This window comes from Erpetoichthys calabaricus, chromosome 8, assembly GCF_900747795.2.
Source record: "Erpetoichthys calabaricus chromosome 8, fErpCal1.3, whole genome shotgun sequence".
NCBI lineage: Eukaryota > Metazoa > Chordata > Cladistia > Polypteriformes > Polypteridae > Erpetoichthys > Erpetoichthys calabaricus.
In genome coordinates this window covers 198193499-198209554 of record NC_041401.2, presented here as the reverse complement: position 1 = coordinate 198209554, position 16056 = coordinate 198193499, and the positions used below count along the sequence as shown (strand labels likewise).

At 51.5% G+C, this 16056-nt stretch overlaps 1 protein-coding gene and 1 long non-coding RNA gene across 5 annotated transcripts in view; one reads left to right on the top strand and one right to left on the bottom strand.

Annotated features, from left to right (window-relative positions):
• LOC127528966 (uncharacterized) overlaps positions 1-16056 on the top strand; it is a 524038-nt gene that overhangs the window by 85085 nt on the left and 422897 nt on the right. The window contains exon 1 of one of the 4 annotated variants that reach the window (XR_007935653.1): positions 9561-9570. The exons of the other annotated variants lie outside the window; for them this stretch is intronic. This is a non-coding gene — a long non-coding RNA (uncharacterized LOC127528966). Of the gene's footprint in view, positions 1-9560; positions 9571-16056 lie in introns of those variants that run through there. 4 annotated transcript variants of the gene reach the window in all.
• The window catches only part of agap1 (ArfGAP with GTPase domain, ankyrin repeat and PH domain 1), a 132772-nt gene that overhangs the window by 20372 nt on the left and 96344 nt on the right, over positions 1-16056 (bottom strand). Inside the window, 3 exon segments of the mRNA XM_028808110.2 lie at positions 5424-5514; positions 7302-7456; positions 14561-14638. Of these exon segments, the coding sequence (XP_028663943.1) occupies positions 5424-5514; positions 7302-7456; positions 14561-14638 (324 nt within the window).

Below are 16056 nucleotides of genomic sequence, written 5' to 3'. Positions count from 1 at the left end.
AGAGACACAGCGATGCCCCTCCAGAAGACGGGACGAGTGCGGTCAGGGCTGTAGGGTCCATTCGCCTGCCTCTCAAGGCAGCAAAAGGCAGCTATCTGGAAGTGTGCAGAATGTCCGCAATGACGCCAAGCAGGTGCACAACATCAGCGTCGTGGGCCACCAACAGAACACAAGCCCAACACCTTCGCTTCTCCTCCTGTATGAACCCAAATACGCAGGGTGGTCCTGGCTGTCTAAGTTACACAAGAGATTGGCACGGTGCGGACCACTGCCACTTGTATACGTGGGTTCTGCCAGCTTTCAAGCCTCACTGCATGGGCACTCTCGGCTTGTGCTCTTGACCCCGGCACCAAATCCACACACACACACAAAGCGCAGCCCCCATGTCATGTTTGTCACTTGGCAAAGGCAGCAAGTGGAGGAAATAGTCAATAATCAATAGCCAGCAATGGCCGGAGAGAAACAGCGGCTGACCCGGGGTGCCTTCTGCCCATTCACACATTAATCATCGCTCTCCTTAGCACCGCCACACACTTCACTGAACGTCACGCGCGGTAAAGGACGCATCGGGACCGTAACGCTGCACCCCTGACGGCTCATCACCAAGTCCTAGAATGGCATCAAGGGGACGACGGAGTGTCATGTCGTCGTAAAGACTCGTGCCAATCGTCTCCCCTCCACGTTCAATGGGGGCTGTTCACTTAGGCGCAGCTCTCCCGAGGGTCTCGGCGGGGCGGAGGCCTGGAGTTTCGTTTCGTCTTCAGCCTTGGACTTGTGCATTCGCTGCTTCATCGCCCAGTTGGTCTGACTGAGCCACAGCTCTTGGACAAAGGGGCTCGGGGCGATCGTGGATTTGTGTCGCAGGACCCCCCTCTGTCAGGTCAGGTCAAAATGAGCACATTTAGGGCCACAGAAGTGGCATCCAAAGTGCTGCACAATCAACAAATCCCAGTTAGGGACACAAAAACCACACCATGGGCACCAGCTTTACAGGAGGACGGGCACTGCAACAGCACAATCGGCCTTGATGGCGGTAAGGCCAGTAAGCAACTGGTCAGACGCTCTCAGGGACCACGAGGAGGGCAGACAGATAAGCCGCGGCATTGGAACATCAATTCTAAGGCTGACTTCGGGAAGCTGACGCTTAAGTGACTCCGTTAAGGGCCTCGCAGCAGGGTTTTGGACCAATGGCAGGCGAGACACAAGAGTCTGGCAGACACCACTGGACAGTCAAGATGGGATGAAACTCCAACAACAGGCTCGGCTTCTGCAAAGAGCAACGTCTGCCAACAGCGTTCATCTGTTAATGAAAGTGGAGACACCCAAGCAGGGGTCTCGTAATGTTTGACTAGTGGGCCTCGGTTAGCGACAGGCCTACCAGGCCCACCGGAAGGACTGAACAGCACAACCTCAGCTTAACTTTGAATTCAGTGGAGAAAATGTGACGACATCCGGGCAAACCAAAAGAGACCCCGGGGGCGTCATCAGCCAAACAGTGGAAAGATACAAAACGCCTACAGGAAAACAGAAAGGGCCCAAGTAGAGGGAGGAAGAGGACAATTGTGCCAAATGACGTGAAAAAGACCTTTCAAAAAATATGAAGAAAACCAAATTAGAGCAGCACCTCCAACGGCAATGACGCTCCTCAGACGACACGGTGAGACATCGTCATCAACGGCGTCAAAAGCTGTGGTCAAACCGAAGACAGTCAGGCGTCACTAGGAGCTTGTAGAAGAGCCGCTCCAGTGCTGCAATGGGGTGTAAAACCGACTGGTGAACTGGGATTAGCAATGGACTGGGCACAACCTTGGACATAAGGTGGTCTAAAATGTGTGGACGCAGCACAGCGTGTTAGAGTAGGCCGGTGGGCATTAATAATAACTCGTAATCAAAAGACATCCTTGACACAATTATAGCAGCGGGACAGCTTGTGGACTTGACATGGCTGACCAACTGGGACAAACAGACAAGCGAGAGTGGAGGACAGCACCATTTATGACATTAAACAGCACTTGGGGGTCTAGGATGTCCGTTGGATTTTCAACCTTTAAGTGCCTGCTGGTGATGGAGGTCACACTAAGCCCGTCTCACGGCACAGGGGGTGTCATTTACCAGGGCTGTGATTTGGGCTTGGGATGGGGAACTGTGACGGGAGCGACTGTATGAGCTCTCTCAAGTGGGAGCAGCGCCCCTAAATGCACTGGACCACCGAGTGGCACCACCCAAAGAAAACTGGGAGAGGTAATTCTAGAGGTTGTCACAGACAGAGAAATGCACATCACATTACTTCAAGACCCCAAAAATAAAACACACGTGGAGACCTTAAAAAAATCCATAAGACCTCCTTTAATGTTCACGTCTGTCGTCCTGACAGGTCAAAGTCCCCAATTAGAAGATTGGTCTTATTTTGATGCAAAAACTGCCAAGAAGTCCATGAGAACATCTGTGCTCCGTTTAGGTGGTCTGTAAAGTAAAGCGCACAACACAGCCAGGCGGCGGTCCCGACAATTCAAACGATGCAGTTGGACATGAAAACGTATGTTAAAACTCATGAGCAGAGGACCTTTGGGAATTTCAAAAGTTACAACCGGGAGGAAGACGTTCAGTAAATGGGCTTGGAAGATTCTTCTTCTTCTTCTTCATAAATAGCTGCCAGGCGGGCAGACCTCCCTCCACTACTACCCTGGATGGCCAAGTGCTGCGATGCATTTCGCGTTCAGCAGACTCTCCACTTTGACCTAATCTGTCCGGAGGCCACCGTCTCCGACATTTTGGGTCTCCTTCAGACAGCCAAACTGTCATTCGGCTCCAGGACTGACCCGCAGTGCCCAGCATGAGGGACTCCCTGAGCCTGTGGCAGTAAGACTGGGCCTTCAGTCCTCCACCACAGAGCTGCTTTTGCTGCCATGACATTCAGGTGGTGTGCTGACCTTCCAGGCTGCTGACCATAAGAAGAGTTTACAGCATTGGAGGCCATTAGTCAGGAGCAGAGTCTACGTAAAGAGGGGGACAAAGCGAGGCCCGCACTGATGGCATCTGCGGTTAATGAGGTCATTAAAATGACTTTGACGACTCGCAACGAGCAAACAGGACTTGGGAGCCTGGGAAGCGAGTGGCGGCTAAGAAATGAGATCTTGGGGGTCTTAAGACGCTGCTTTTCAACTCCACCCATTTCTTAATAAGTGGACTCGGCGGCCTGCCTCTGCTGAAGCGCTGGACTCCAACCCACTGCTTTGTACTTTCTGCTGTCTGTGTGTTGTTACTCTTTCAAGAAATCTTTAAAAATGTGTGTATCAATCAGAGCAATTCATACCTTTAACTTCATATTAACTTGCATCGTTTAATTCATTATTGCATTCCATTCATTGTCTCTGGGTCATTTATCTCAGCTTGAAATAGACCCCACCACTCACACACGGCTTCAATTAATAATTCATTCGGCAGCGAAGAGAAGCTAATTCAGTGGTATCTGCTCGCCATAACGTGATTAGCGTCGTAACAACAATCTACAGCTTCTGTACGCTCTTTGGAAACACTCACACCATACCCAGATGGCCTGTGACCTCACTTCCTGCACCACTGACGTCTGACCCTTAACCCAGATGACGGCCTGTGACCTCACTTCCTGCACCACTGACGTCTGACCCTTAACCCAGATGACGGCCTGTGACCTCACTTCCTGCACCACTGACGTCTGACCCTTAACCCACATGACGGCCTGTGACCTCACATCCTGCACCACTGATGTCTGACCCTTAACCCACATGGCGGCCTGTGACCTCACTTCCTGCACCACTGATGTCTGACCTGTACCCCAGATGACGGCCTGTGACCTCACTTCCTGCATCACTGATGTCTGACCCTTAACCCACATGACGGCCTGTGACCTCACTTCCTGCACCACTGATGTCTGACCCTTAACCCAGATAACGGCCTGTGACCTCACTTCCTGCACCACTGATGTCTGACCCTTAACCCACATGGCGGCCTGTGACCTCACTTCCTGCACCACTGATGTCTGACCTGTACCCCAGATGACGGCCTGTGACCTCACTTCCTGCATCACTGATGTCTGACCCTTAACCCACATGACGGCCTGTGACCTCACTTCCTGCACCACTGACGTCTGACCCTTAATCAACATGACGGCCTGTGACCTCACTTCCTGCACCACTGATGTCTGACCTGTACCCCAGATGACGGCCTGTGACCTCACTTCCTGCATCACTGATGTCTGACCCTTAACCCACATGACGGCCTGTGACCTCACTTCCTGCACCACTGATGTCTGACCCTAACCCAGATGACGGCCTGTGACCTCACTTCCTGCATCACTGATGTCTGACCCTTAACCCACATGACAGCCTGTGACCTCACTTCCTGCACCACTGATGTCTGACCCTTAACCCATTTAACAATCAACAGACCCACTAAAAGACAGACAACTTACTGCAGAGGGGTCCGCGGTGCTGGATGGAGAGTGAAATGCACGACTCCTGTTTAACGTCAGAATGTCTCGTATTTGTGTGTTTGGGACACTCGGGGAGGTGGCCGAGTCATCTGGTGAAGCATTTGGAGGAGCACCTGGAGCAGAAGCAGCGGGCGCTGCAAACAACAAACCTCACAGGTGGCTCAAGAGTGGCTGCCGGCGTCGACACAGGACAGCAAGCGGGCAACTCTCCCAATCTTAGGAAATGCGTGAAGGAAAGCAGGAGGGAATCCGAGTTTAAGCTGCGACATAATACACAAAATAAGGCGAATGAGTCAACTCGGGACACAGCCGAGCGACGGGCAAAACACACGCATGACGCTCACCTACAGACGACACCCTCATGTCGCAGGACTTAAACCTTTCTATATTCTCCAACAAGTGCGTCAGATAACTGGCAGCTATGCAGACAGCCATGAGGTGCGAGGAGGCTGCTGCTGAAGTCAAGCACTCGTACAGGTGAAGGGCATCTGTCTGCACTGGTGTGGCACTCGTACAGGTGAAGGGCGTCTGTCTGCACTGGTGTGGCACTCGTACAGGTGAAGGGCGTCTGTCTGCACTGGTGTGGCACTCGTACAGGTGAAGGGCGTCTGTCTGTACTGGTGTGGCACTCGTACAGGTGAAGGGCGTCTGTCTGCACTGGTGTGGCACTCGTACAGGTGAAGGGCGTCTGTCTGCACTGGTGTGGCACTCGTACAGGTGAAGGGCGTCTGTCTGCACTGGTGTGCAGGTAAAACTTGTAAGAAGACTCAAAGATGGCCACACATCCAGGTAGCCACTGCTACTTCACAGCACAGCTTGCACTCTGGGGTCACATGTCCTGCCCCTTTACAAATCGATGTCCCATTGAGGAGAACAGGACACCTTTCATTAACAAGAGGGGACCACTGTGTCCCTTGAAGGTGTCACACTTGTTAGAGGAATGAAAACTTACTTTGAGCCTCACAGTCAACACAGTGGGAGTTTCCTCGTTGATTTCTGATTGACTGCAAAGCAATGGCCTCCGTTTGGCTTGTTAGACGAGACTGTGGGGAAAAAAGAAAAAGAAAAGTTGAAAACGTGAATCCACGACACTTCTTCATGTCACCAGTGCAACCAATGGAGAAGCACAGCAGCTTCACACACGACATGTCGTCCTCATGAGCCTCACTTCCTGCATTGTCAGGTCTGGCCAGAAGCTAAGATGGCTTTGGTTGACTTCAGTGCTGCCACTGCACCTTCTAGAAAGGGACGCGGTCCTGGAAAATCAAAGGTACAGAACTCAGTCCGGCTGAAAGAAACACCTCTGATGGTGAGAGCTGAAAGGACACCACACCACTAAATCCAGAATTCTGGAAGAGAGACCCTGACCCTGGGCTCTGAGGAGCAAGCAAAGCAGCTGAACACATCACATTACATTTATCACAATATACTTGGGAGTTTAATGAAAAGAAAAAAGACCCTGGGGACAAAAAAAGTGCCATCAATCTATTATATAGTGCCTTTCCTATCTATTGTATAGCACTTTACACAATGCGCCCACCCATCATATAGTGACGTTCACATATCTATCATTATATAGTGCCTTTCCCATCTATCTATCTTTCATTATATAGTGCCTTTCTTATCTATCATTAAGTAATGCCTTTCTTATCTTATCTATCATTCTATCTATTTATCTATCATCATATAGTGACGTTCACATATCTTTCATTATATAGTGCCTTTCTTATCTTATCTATCATTAAGTAGTGCCTTTCTTATCTATCTATCTATCATCATATAGTGCCTTTCTTATCTTATCTATCTGCATAAACAAATCAATAAAATGAGGGACATTTTCAAGGCCACTGGAGTTTCGAAGAACAGGCCACTACTGTAAACCACCAGCTTGAAGATGACAGTGTGTGCTGGCCAGTGTGCCCATGCCCGAGTTGTGCCCGCTGTCTCCAAGTTGTTTTTTTTTTAAATCGCCACTCATCCCCGTCAGCCAGCAAGTCCGTGCACTCAGTCTGCAGGGCCCGTAGCCCAGAATCCCATTCAGGTACTCCGACGTACCCTGGAGGCCCTGTCAGAGTGTCACAAGCACCGTGAAAGCTCCGAGCACGAGGCAGGAGCAAAACCCTGGGTGTCCGTATTTATTAAGTGACAGTTTTCAAAATACTTAAGGAGGGGAAAGCAACGTGAAATACAAAACCAGAGGTGAGACAAAAGTAAAGTCTGTGGATCAACGGCACCTGTCCACCCAGAACCCCCCCGGCAGCCATTTTAATGCTGTGGGACAGAATGACATAAAGGCAGGCGGGTGTCCACAGTTAATTACAGGCAGGCCCCTCAGAGTGAGCGTCTCCAGCACGTGCGGGGTAGCACAGCGATACCAAATCTCTACAGTTCACCTGTTTAGCCACCAGAGGGTCCCAGTGCCAGCGCCAACTGGGTTATACTGTGGCCATGGACTGCGCCCCCCGCTGTACACTAAAGCAGTGGGCTTAAAGGGTCGCTGCAGTCTGGCTCGGGACGGCAGGCCCTCACACACACACTTTTGGGATTTGTTGTCATCGAGACCACAGCCACTCGTCGTCAATCAGACACCAAAGCCGGCTGTGACACCAGCGCAATTGATCTGCAAGGACAGAGCCCAAGTGAGCTGTCTGCACTTTGAAAACTCCTCATCAAGAAGGAAATCCCAAAATGCTGGGACTAATATGTGCTACCGGGTGACAATCCCATGACACGTGCTCTCTCAGACTTGGACTCGACACGCTTTATGGATTTGCTGCCAGAACAGAGCACAGCCGCCCCTGCAATGCATCACGTCAGGTCGTCACCACACCTTATTCTTGCTGCTCTCGCAGGACTGCAGGCTCGCTAGAATCTGACTCTCGATGGCCTGCACCCAGGCATCCCTCTCCTCATACGTCGTCGCTTCAAAGTGCCACGTCTGTCCAGTGAGAGAAACGATAATGAACTCAAAGTTCTCCTCTTGTTCTGGAAAAAAAAGAGAAAAGAGAGAAAGGTCACAATTGAGAGGAAGAGCCGAGGCGACTCTCATACACAGCGGGACTCAGCAGACCCTGAGGGGCCCGATACGACCCGACCACCGTCAAGTAAAGCTGCACACGTCCTCAGACTTCAGACCAGCAACGCCTTCGAGTGCCGGACTCCTGCTGACCTCAACAGACATGAACTTTGGTCTCAAAAGGAGACACGGCAGGTGAAGAGCACACATGCTGCCCAGTGCTTCGGTCAGTCAGGGCCATCCACTTACTCCAGGCCTGTGCCTATGCCAGCAGGACTGGCCACGAGGTGGGTGGGCTGCCAGTCCATCACGGGGTACCACAATCACTTATCGTGGCTTTCCAGTTTTTAGGACGCGGTTATGAAAATGGGGGGGACACGTGACACTCAACACAGGCAGCCACCAGGCCCGGGAATCTGGAGCTGGCAAACAGCAGTGCTATTCAATGTGCCAGCGCGCCACTCTCTTTAACCAAAGCAACCTGTAAGCTACGCAGAGAATCTACAGATAGCAATTAATTCACACAATTTAAAGAAAACGACTTTGAAGCTCACCGAGAGTACGAGAACGTTCAGACGGCGAATGTGCTTAGCGTGACCGAGGCTCTCCGCCACACGGACTCTGCTTTCCGAGAATTATCATACGCTTTGTTCTTGTAAAGTCAAAATCCTTTCTTTCCTGAACACGGAGATAAAGCGAGAGAAGCCCCCAATCACCAGGCGCTCCTCTGATGAAGCACATTCAATTAATAGATGGAAGTAATTAAGACAGGATATGATGGAGACGGACGGCACATTAGGCCTGCACTAGTAATTGGAAACAGAGCTCGACGTCTCGGTCCCTGCGAAGAATCGTCAAGAACAACGACGACGCACAACGGGCAAGACGCACAGACAGCCTCGTCGGACCACTCAGAGACCCTCCGAAAAACAGCAGGCCACCAGGACTTCAGACAGACAGGTAGGGAGAAGATGTGAAAGGCGCTATATGATAGACAGATGGACATGAAAGGCGCTTTATGATAAGATAGGAGACGTGAAAGGCGCCATATGACAGATGGACGTGAAAAGCGCTATATGATGGACATAGACGTGAAAGGCGCTATATGATAGACAGACAGACATGAAAGGCACTATGTGACAGATAGACAGATGGACGTGAAAAGCGTTATATGATGGACATAGATGTGAAAGGCGCTATAGGATAGATAGACAGATGGATGTGAAAAGCGCTATATGATAGATAGACACAGACATGAAAGGCGCTATGAGAGACAGACGTGAAAGGCGCTATATGATAGACACATGGACATTAAAAGCGCTATATGATAGACAGACGTGAAAGGCGTTATATGATGGACATAGATGTGAAAGGCGCTATATGATAGACAGATAGATGTGAAAGGTGCTATATGATAGACAGATAGACGTGAAAGGCACTATATGACAGACAGATGGACGTGAAAAGCGCTATATGATAGACATAGACGTGAAAGGCGCTATATGAGAGACAGACGTGAAAGGCACTATATGATAGACACATGGACATTAAAGGTGCTAGATGATAGATAGGAGACGTGAAAGGCGCTATATGATAGATAGACGTGAAAGGCGCTATATGATAGATAGACGTGAAAGGCGCTATATGATAGATAGGAGGCATGAAAGGCGCTACATGATAGATAGACGTGAAAGGTGCTATATGATTGATTCGGTGAAACAAGCAGGTGATCTTAACCTTCAAAAGTAAGCAAAGTTCAATGAATGGAGGGTGTGAAATAACTTCCCAGACATGCATTGTGCCATCTGTGGGTAGCAAGAAGTACCCTACTGTGTTTTAGTGCCCCCTTCCACTTGACCATGGGGACCCAGAACCTCTGTGGCCAGGATGGGGTGCCAGTGAATTTCAAGCAGTGCCATAAGCGCCAGGTAAAACTGCCATGCAGATGAAGAATCAGAGGGCGCCTGCCAAGGTGATGCTGTCCTGCCAGAATTCTGGATAAAGCAGCAACACCGGCAGCCTGGTCATTTGTGACCACTGTGACTGTCCAGCCTGGCAGGCAGCTGTAGACGAGCGGGGCAGAGTGAAATTCACCAGTCACTAAAATGTATGCCCACCACGGGCACACGCATGTTTGCTTCCTTTCCGTCACTCTGACCTGGAGCTTTTCGTGTGCCCTTCATCCAGAGGAGGACGGTTACCCAGAGATGGCTCCATGGGCAGGGAGGAGCCCTGGAGGGGCAGCTCTGTGTCACATTTGTGTTACCCAAGGTAGGGGCAGCTCAAGCAAACATGCAGACGAGCCCCCTGTGCTGAAGTTGTGGAAGGCCTCATCGAGGGGCCGAGTTTCGTCTCCCGCATGTCCAGCTGGCACTGCCTCATACCAGTCTTCATGCGAAGTCGTTGGAGGAGCAGAATGGCGCCCAAGGTGAAGCCTGAAGAGACTTCCTGGCGGCGGCCTGCCAAGCGCACTTGGCCGTCTTCTGGAGCAGAAGTGAACGTCTTTCTCCTTTCGAACCTGCCGCTGCCCCCCAGATGCTCACGTAATGAAGGCCGTGCACCGCTTTGGGCATTCGGACGCGGCAGAGCTGTCCTTCTTGACAGCAAATAACGGAAGGGTCAAGCAGATCAGGAGGCGTGGCTCTGGCACCGAAACGGACCAATCACGAGACAGTTACCGCCGGCCGCACCTCACCGGCGGCCACACAGTTAAAGGATTTCAAGGATTTGCGTTTTCTGAACGTCTTCACATTTGGAAGCAATTAACAAATTCAGGCAGTTTGGACCCAAAGTGCCGTTAGGGACAAACAGATGGATACAACTAGGAAGCCATCTGACGAAATTTAACTTCACCAGTAATGCGTGTTCAAAGGGGGCCGTGTAACGCGATCTGTTCTGTTTGAAATTCAGAAAGGGGGCACTGCACACCGGGGGGCACCTGGGCCACCACGCTAAACGAACAGCCGACAGAAAGCCACACACAAGTCGCCCGTTTATTAGAAAACGTCACTGCAAATTAACAGTAGGTGCCACTTGTGTATCATACCTGGTGCCAACTGCAGCTAAACGTGGCATCAGCTTACAGTGCGAGAGCCCGTGTGGAGTGCCGAAGGAAGCTGTGGCCACATCCAGGTGGGCACACAGCCTGTCCGCCCAGCCAGGGACTAGTTGGCACGTGTCATACTGGGCATTACAGGCTAAAACAACAACAATTCACATCCCAGGCACACAGGCAGGTGGGCACATTTGAGTTTTTTTTCAGCATAAAACAATGGCACATTTAAACAACTCATTTTGAGCTTCAGTGCTTTGAAAGTAAAGAGGAGGACAAGATGAGGGCATTGCTGGGCACAGGACCGCTTATCAAGGAGGACCCTTTGGCGGCGGCGGTGGTCTACGGGCCGATATCGTACCTGAACACTCCTGCGGACACAAAAGGAGACTTGCCAGGCGTGGACTAAACACGAGACCTGCAATGAAGAGGGCATCGGGACGCCATCCTCATGGGCCCAACTAACAAACCGGACAGGAGCCCGAGCAGGTCACGTGACGAGCGCAGCCAGGCCACCACGCGGCCTAATGTGCAGGAGTGACGCGCCACCAGCGGTCTCAAGCAGGCGGCCGGCTAACGAGACGCAGGCCACGACATGAGGGGGGACCCCCGTCACCACTGGAGAGTAGAGCCCACTCAGGCGAGCGGATTACTGCTCTTCAGCTTCTCTTTGCTTTGATGAAGTGAAATACAAGAAAGCGGCTAAACGGGCATCAGTCGCAGGCCGGGTAAAGGCATTGCCCTGACAACATGACGGGCACAGGCCCGCCACACGCACGGGGCTCAACGTTTAACTCTGGCTTTGTCATTTCGAGCGGCGCCATCTGTTGTGCTCTGCCCTCCACCTCCCAGTGACACCCAACATGGAGGGCTGCACACGACTACTGGAGGGGTTTGACTTTTAAAGCCCACCGAGAACTGCACCACAAGAACGCAGGAGAAGGGTCTGAAACGGATCGAGGAATGCTGCCATGACAGCTTGGGGTCCGACATGAAGCTGCCGAGGCCTTTGGGCTTAGATGATGCGCACACACACACACACACGTGACACACGCCAGTTTATACACACGTGTGTCACTTTAGTGGCCTACAAGTCAGGGCCCTGCCAGGCTCAAGTTCTCCAGGATTCTCAAACACTGATGGGCATGCTGGATTGGCCAGGCGCCTGCTCAGAGGCAACATGGCGACACAAAGAGCAGACTATAAAATAACTGACCCAAGGACCACCCTCCTCTTCTTCGAACACGGTGGCACTACACTGCCCTCCCAAGGTGCCATCGCTGGCATGTCTAGTCATCATAGCTACAGCACGCCAAGGGAACTGGCACCTCCAGCTGGATCCAGTAGGTTATCTAACGGCGTTGGTGAGCCTCTGCAGCAATGCCTTTTGTAACCAGGCTGGCAGGGACTGACGATGGAGAAGTGCATGTCATCTTGATGCCCCCCCCAGGCTCGTGGACCACACACCAGCACAGTTCGTGAGGCTGAGGGACTGGGGGGTCAGAAATGGTCATTTCCAGCTGACTCTCCCCTCACAGGTGGCATTAATAATGTACGTTAGGCGTGCCAAGAAGCTCCCGCCATTCAGGGGAGGATGTGGAAGAGGCATAGAGCTACAAGTACCTGGGGGTCCATATGAACGACAAGCTGGACTGGTCTGACAAGAAGGGCCAGAGCAGACTGGACTGGACTGGCCAAGGAGACTCACATCTTTGCAGAAAGCTGCTGGAGATGTTCTGCCAGTCCATAGTAGCCAGTGTGGTGCTCCACGCTGTGGCCTCCTGGGGCAGTACAACGGCTGAACAAACCTACCAGGAAAGCCTGTGCCATCACGGCACGGACCCTCGACGCACTGGAAGCAGTTGTGGAAAACTGGATGGCATCGTGGCAGATGCCCTCCAGGAGGCGCCCTCTTGAAACCCCTTCAGCCAGAGGCTCGCTGCACCACAGTGGCCTCTGGGGGTCTTTGTGCCCACCGCTGTCAGGCATTTCAAAGTTAAGTTTATTTTGAAATATCTGCACAATACACAATTATTCATCCATGTATTGATATGTACATATTGATCGATTGATTGATTGATTGATTGATCGGCTGTATTTGTCCTGTGAGTCGCGATCCTTGTTTTTACGTTTCTGCTGCTTGTGAACTTTAATCCAAGTTCTCGGAGCTCCTTCAACATGTCTGTCTGTGTCTCTTATTGAGTATTTGACTAAGGGGGTGGCACACATGTGCTCCACACAAACAGGAGACCCGCTGCACAAGGCTGGCACTCCGGGGTCCATGGAGAGTACAAGCTGGGCAGCAGGGGCCTCACCAGTGCAAATACCCAAAGAAGCAATGGAGTTGGCAGATTGTCACTTGGGGGGATGAAGAGGCAGAGAGAGGGTATAAGGGGGAGTGAGGATGTCAAAGCAAACCCACCGAGCTCGTCAATGACCACTGCCTGAGGACCCCGTTTGAACGTGGGGGGCACGGCTGGCAGATGCCATGGCTTGTTCTGCTATTAGGAGCGAAGAGCAGATTTACTGAACGATCTTAAGGAGTTTCTGACACATCCCGGGATGTGCCTGCCAGGAAACGCATTTCAGCATCGGGGTGTAGGAGTGGTCCCGTCTGGAGGGCTGGGGTGGGCCGCATTGTTTCAAGTCCCCATTATACAAGCAGCAGAACTGACAGTCAAGAATGGATCCGAATGTCCAATGCAGACGTTTTATTTGAGTTCCAAAAGTGGTCTGAACGTAAGAGTTTGAGTTTCTTACTGCTCCTCACCCAGTGACTTGTGCCAGTCCACCTCGCGGTGCCCACTTTTCTATCGTTCCTGACGGCAGTACAGCCGATTATCCTAACAATGTGCGCTCTCACACTCGGCTGGCTGGCACCATTTTGAAGTGAGGATTCCATCTCGTGGTGCTTGAAATCCAACTTGGGCAGACCCCATTTTCACTGGGAAGTCCCCTGGGCTCAGAAGTCATTTTCAATGTTTGTTCCTTTTTGGGTGACAATTAGCGAAAGCAACAAACCAGAAAGCTGCGACCAGCTGCGTAAATGACGGCTCTGCTGCTTGCCAGTCAATTGGCGAATACAAAGGGCATTAGGCTGCATATCGTTGACCCCGCTAACCTCAAATAGCCGCCTATTAAAGGGCATCTGCTCAGATGTGACGGACCCCCATAAATGTAAGCCTTCCGCACTGGCACCTCACTCGCAGGTGTCTGCAAACTACAAAACTGGCATTTCTTGTGAGCGAGCCAATCTAGCAGGGGCTTCGTGAAACAACGCAACGCCCGGGCGGTCGGCCGGCCCACCCCACCGAGGAGGAATATGAAAAAAAAAAAAAAAAAAAAAACAATGAAAAGGTAATCTTGTCATTAAACAAAAAGCTCCGAGCTGTACCGCTTCCTGCAAGAGAGCCGAGGCAAGTCAATTTGTGAACTCTGACACTGGCAACCTTTAACGGCACAACAATATACACAATTTACAAGCAGGGTGGCACATGCAAATGACCCGACGCCGTCGCGCCGCTGAATTGCAGCCACGGAGAACATTATGAAGTAGCTGAAAATCTGGGAAGAAAAGCAAGACGGGGGGGAAAAGGGCAGGAAAGACAAATTAAAAGACTGTACTTAAATGTCACGGCACACTATTGCATGGTGACACAGATCATTACTCTTGATATGATTCGCACCCTTTTAAAACAGTAATAACCTGGAAAATATTACATGGATAGCTCACAACGAGATCTAAATACATACATTACAGGGGGGGGGGGGCAAACACAACAAGGAAACGCGACTCGACTGGCGCAGCGCCACCAAAGGAAGGTTCAAATGACGTCAAAGTACAAAAGCACAGCACGGAGACACAGAAACAAAAGACAGACACAGGGACAGACGGACGGACGAGGAGGAGGAGGAAGGCAGGCATGCTCCAGGCAAGTCTGATGGTCACAGGGAAGGAGACGGCCGGCATCAGGCGCACGTTCGGCCCTCGTCCGGGACCCTCTGGTCGCCTGGTATTTACCTTCAGCGTTGGCGCTGCTCGTGTTGTAAATGTTGCGCAGGCTACCAACACGATTTAGTTTCCACGCTTTACGCTTGGCTGCATCCAGGGAGCAGAGGAAGAGATTAAAAAGAATAAAAGAACAAAATATATGGATATATACTGTTGACGTAGACGTAGAGAACACACGCACACACACCAGAGACGGGAGAAATCAGACACAAAAGGTCCGGCGCCCGTTACTTACTGCCCACCTGAACTGGAGCCGAGGAGAGCACAACCCGCGCCAGGAGCTGCGAAAATGCCCGCTTCTGAGGAGGGCAGCAAACTCCCCGAGTGAAGAAGGGTCCGCGCCCGTAAACTCACAACCGCCACGCCCTTCATACAAAGGTGTCGCTGCTCTGTAAAGTCCCAGGGAGGACCTTCGGCCTTCACGCACAGATGTTCGCGCCATCCTTCATTCCCTTTTCTGCACTCTGCTAGCAACTCATAGAGTTCAAAGTTCAAGTGGCATGATGAAGACGCTGGGTCAGGTGTGCAGCACATCTACGGTGGACAACGAATTGTGAAGCCCCCTTGTGTGCCCAAACTCGCCACAATCTGCCCTTGGCTTTCCGTGTTACGAAGCGACCGCTCTGGGTTTATCTGCGCTGCCCACTTACTCTCCGACTTTGACTTGATTGGCAGGTTTTCTTATGGTGACGTTTTCCAAACAGCGCCCCCGTGTGCCTCGCCGTGGGGTGACATCATCGCCGTGACGCAGCTCCTTCTGACAGTCCGAGCACTGGCCCGCTCCTCCTTTGTGTTGTGTATTGTTGTCTTGTCCGTTGTGGCGCTGCATTCTCGACCGGTCAGTGCTGAGCGTGCGTTTGTTTGTCAAGACGTTCGAGATCTTTAATCGAATCCCACCTTAAATCACTTCTGTAAGGCTTGTATTTACAAACTGTGTTTGGAGGACCCGGCGTGGCCGATGTCAAAACAAAGAGTTAAAGGAGCGTCAGCTTCAGCACACAGACAGAGGACGTCCCAGGACTCTTCTACAGCCGTTAAGTCAAACTCTTAATGCCAACAGGCCACGATGGCTAGTGCGTGACAGAGGGGTGACGTCAGTTTGGTGTCAGGCAGTGTCATGCGGTCGCTCTCATCAGGTTTACCCAAAGACTCACTTTACAAATATCCACAATTGCTCAGGATGGATCTTCTTTTGTCCAGGCTACCACTGGCACTCGGCTATGGCACCGTCACCAAAAGTAAGATCCAGAAATCACTTCTTCATTGAGTGAGACACGTCAAGTTAGTGACAAAGGGTGGCACAGGCACAACATGTCCAGCAGTAGTCCTCTCGGTGCCAAACACAGGATGACAGCAGTGGTGACTATCACAGGAGGTTACCCATCGGGCCGACGCTACGGGCGAGTGCTCAATGGTGGCACCTGTGGCTGGAGGTCCAGGAGCTTCACCAATTACTGCCTCCAGGGTCACGAGACACGGCACTCATGACCAGCCAATCGTGTGAC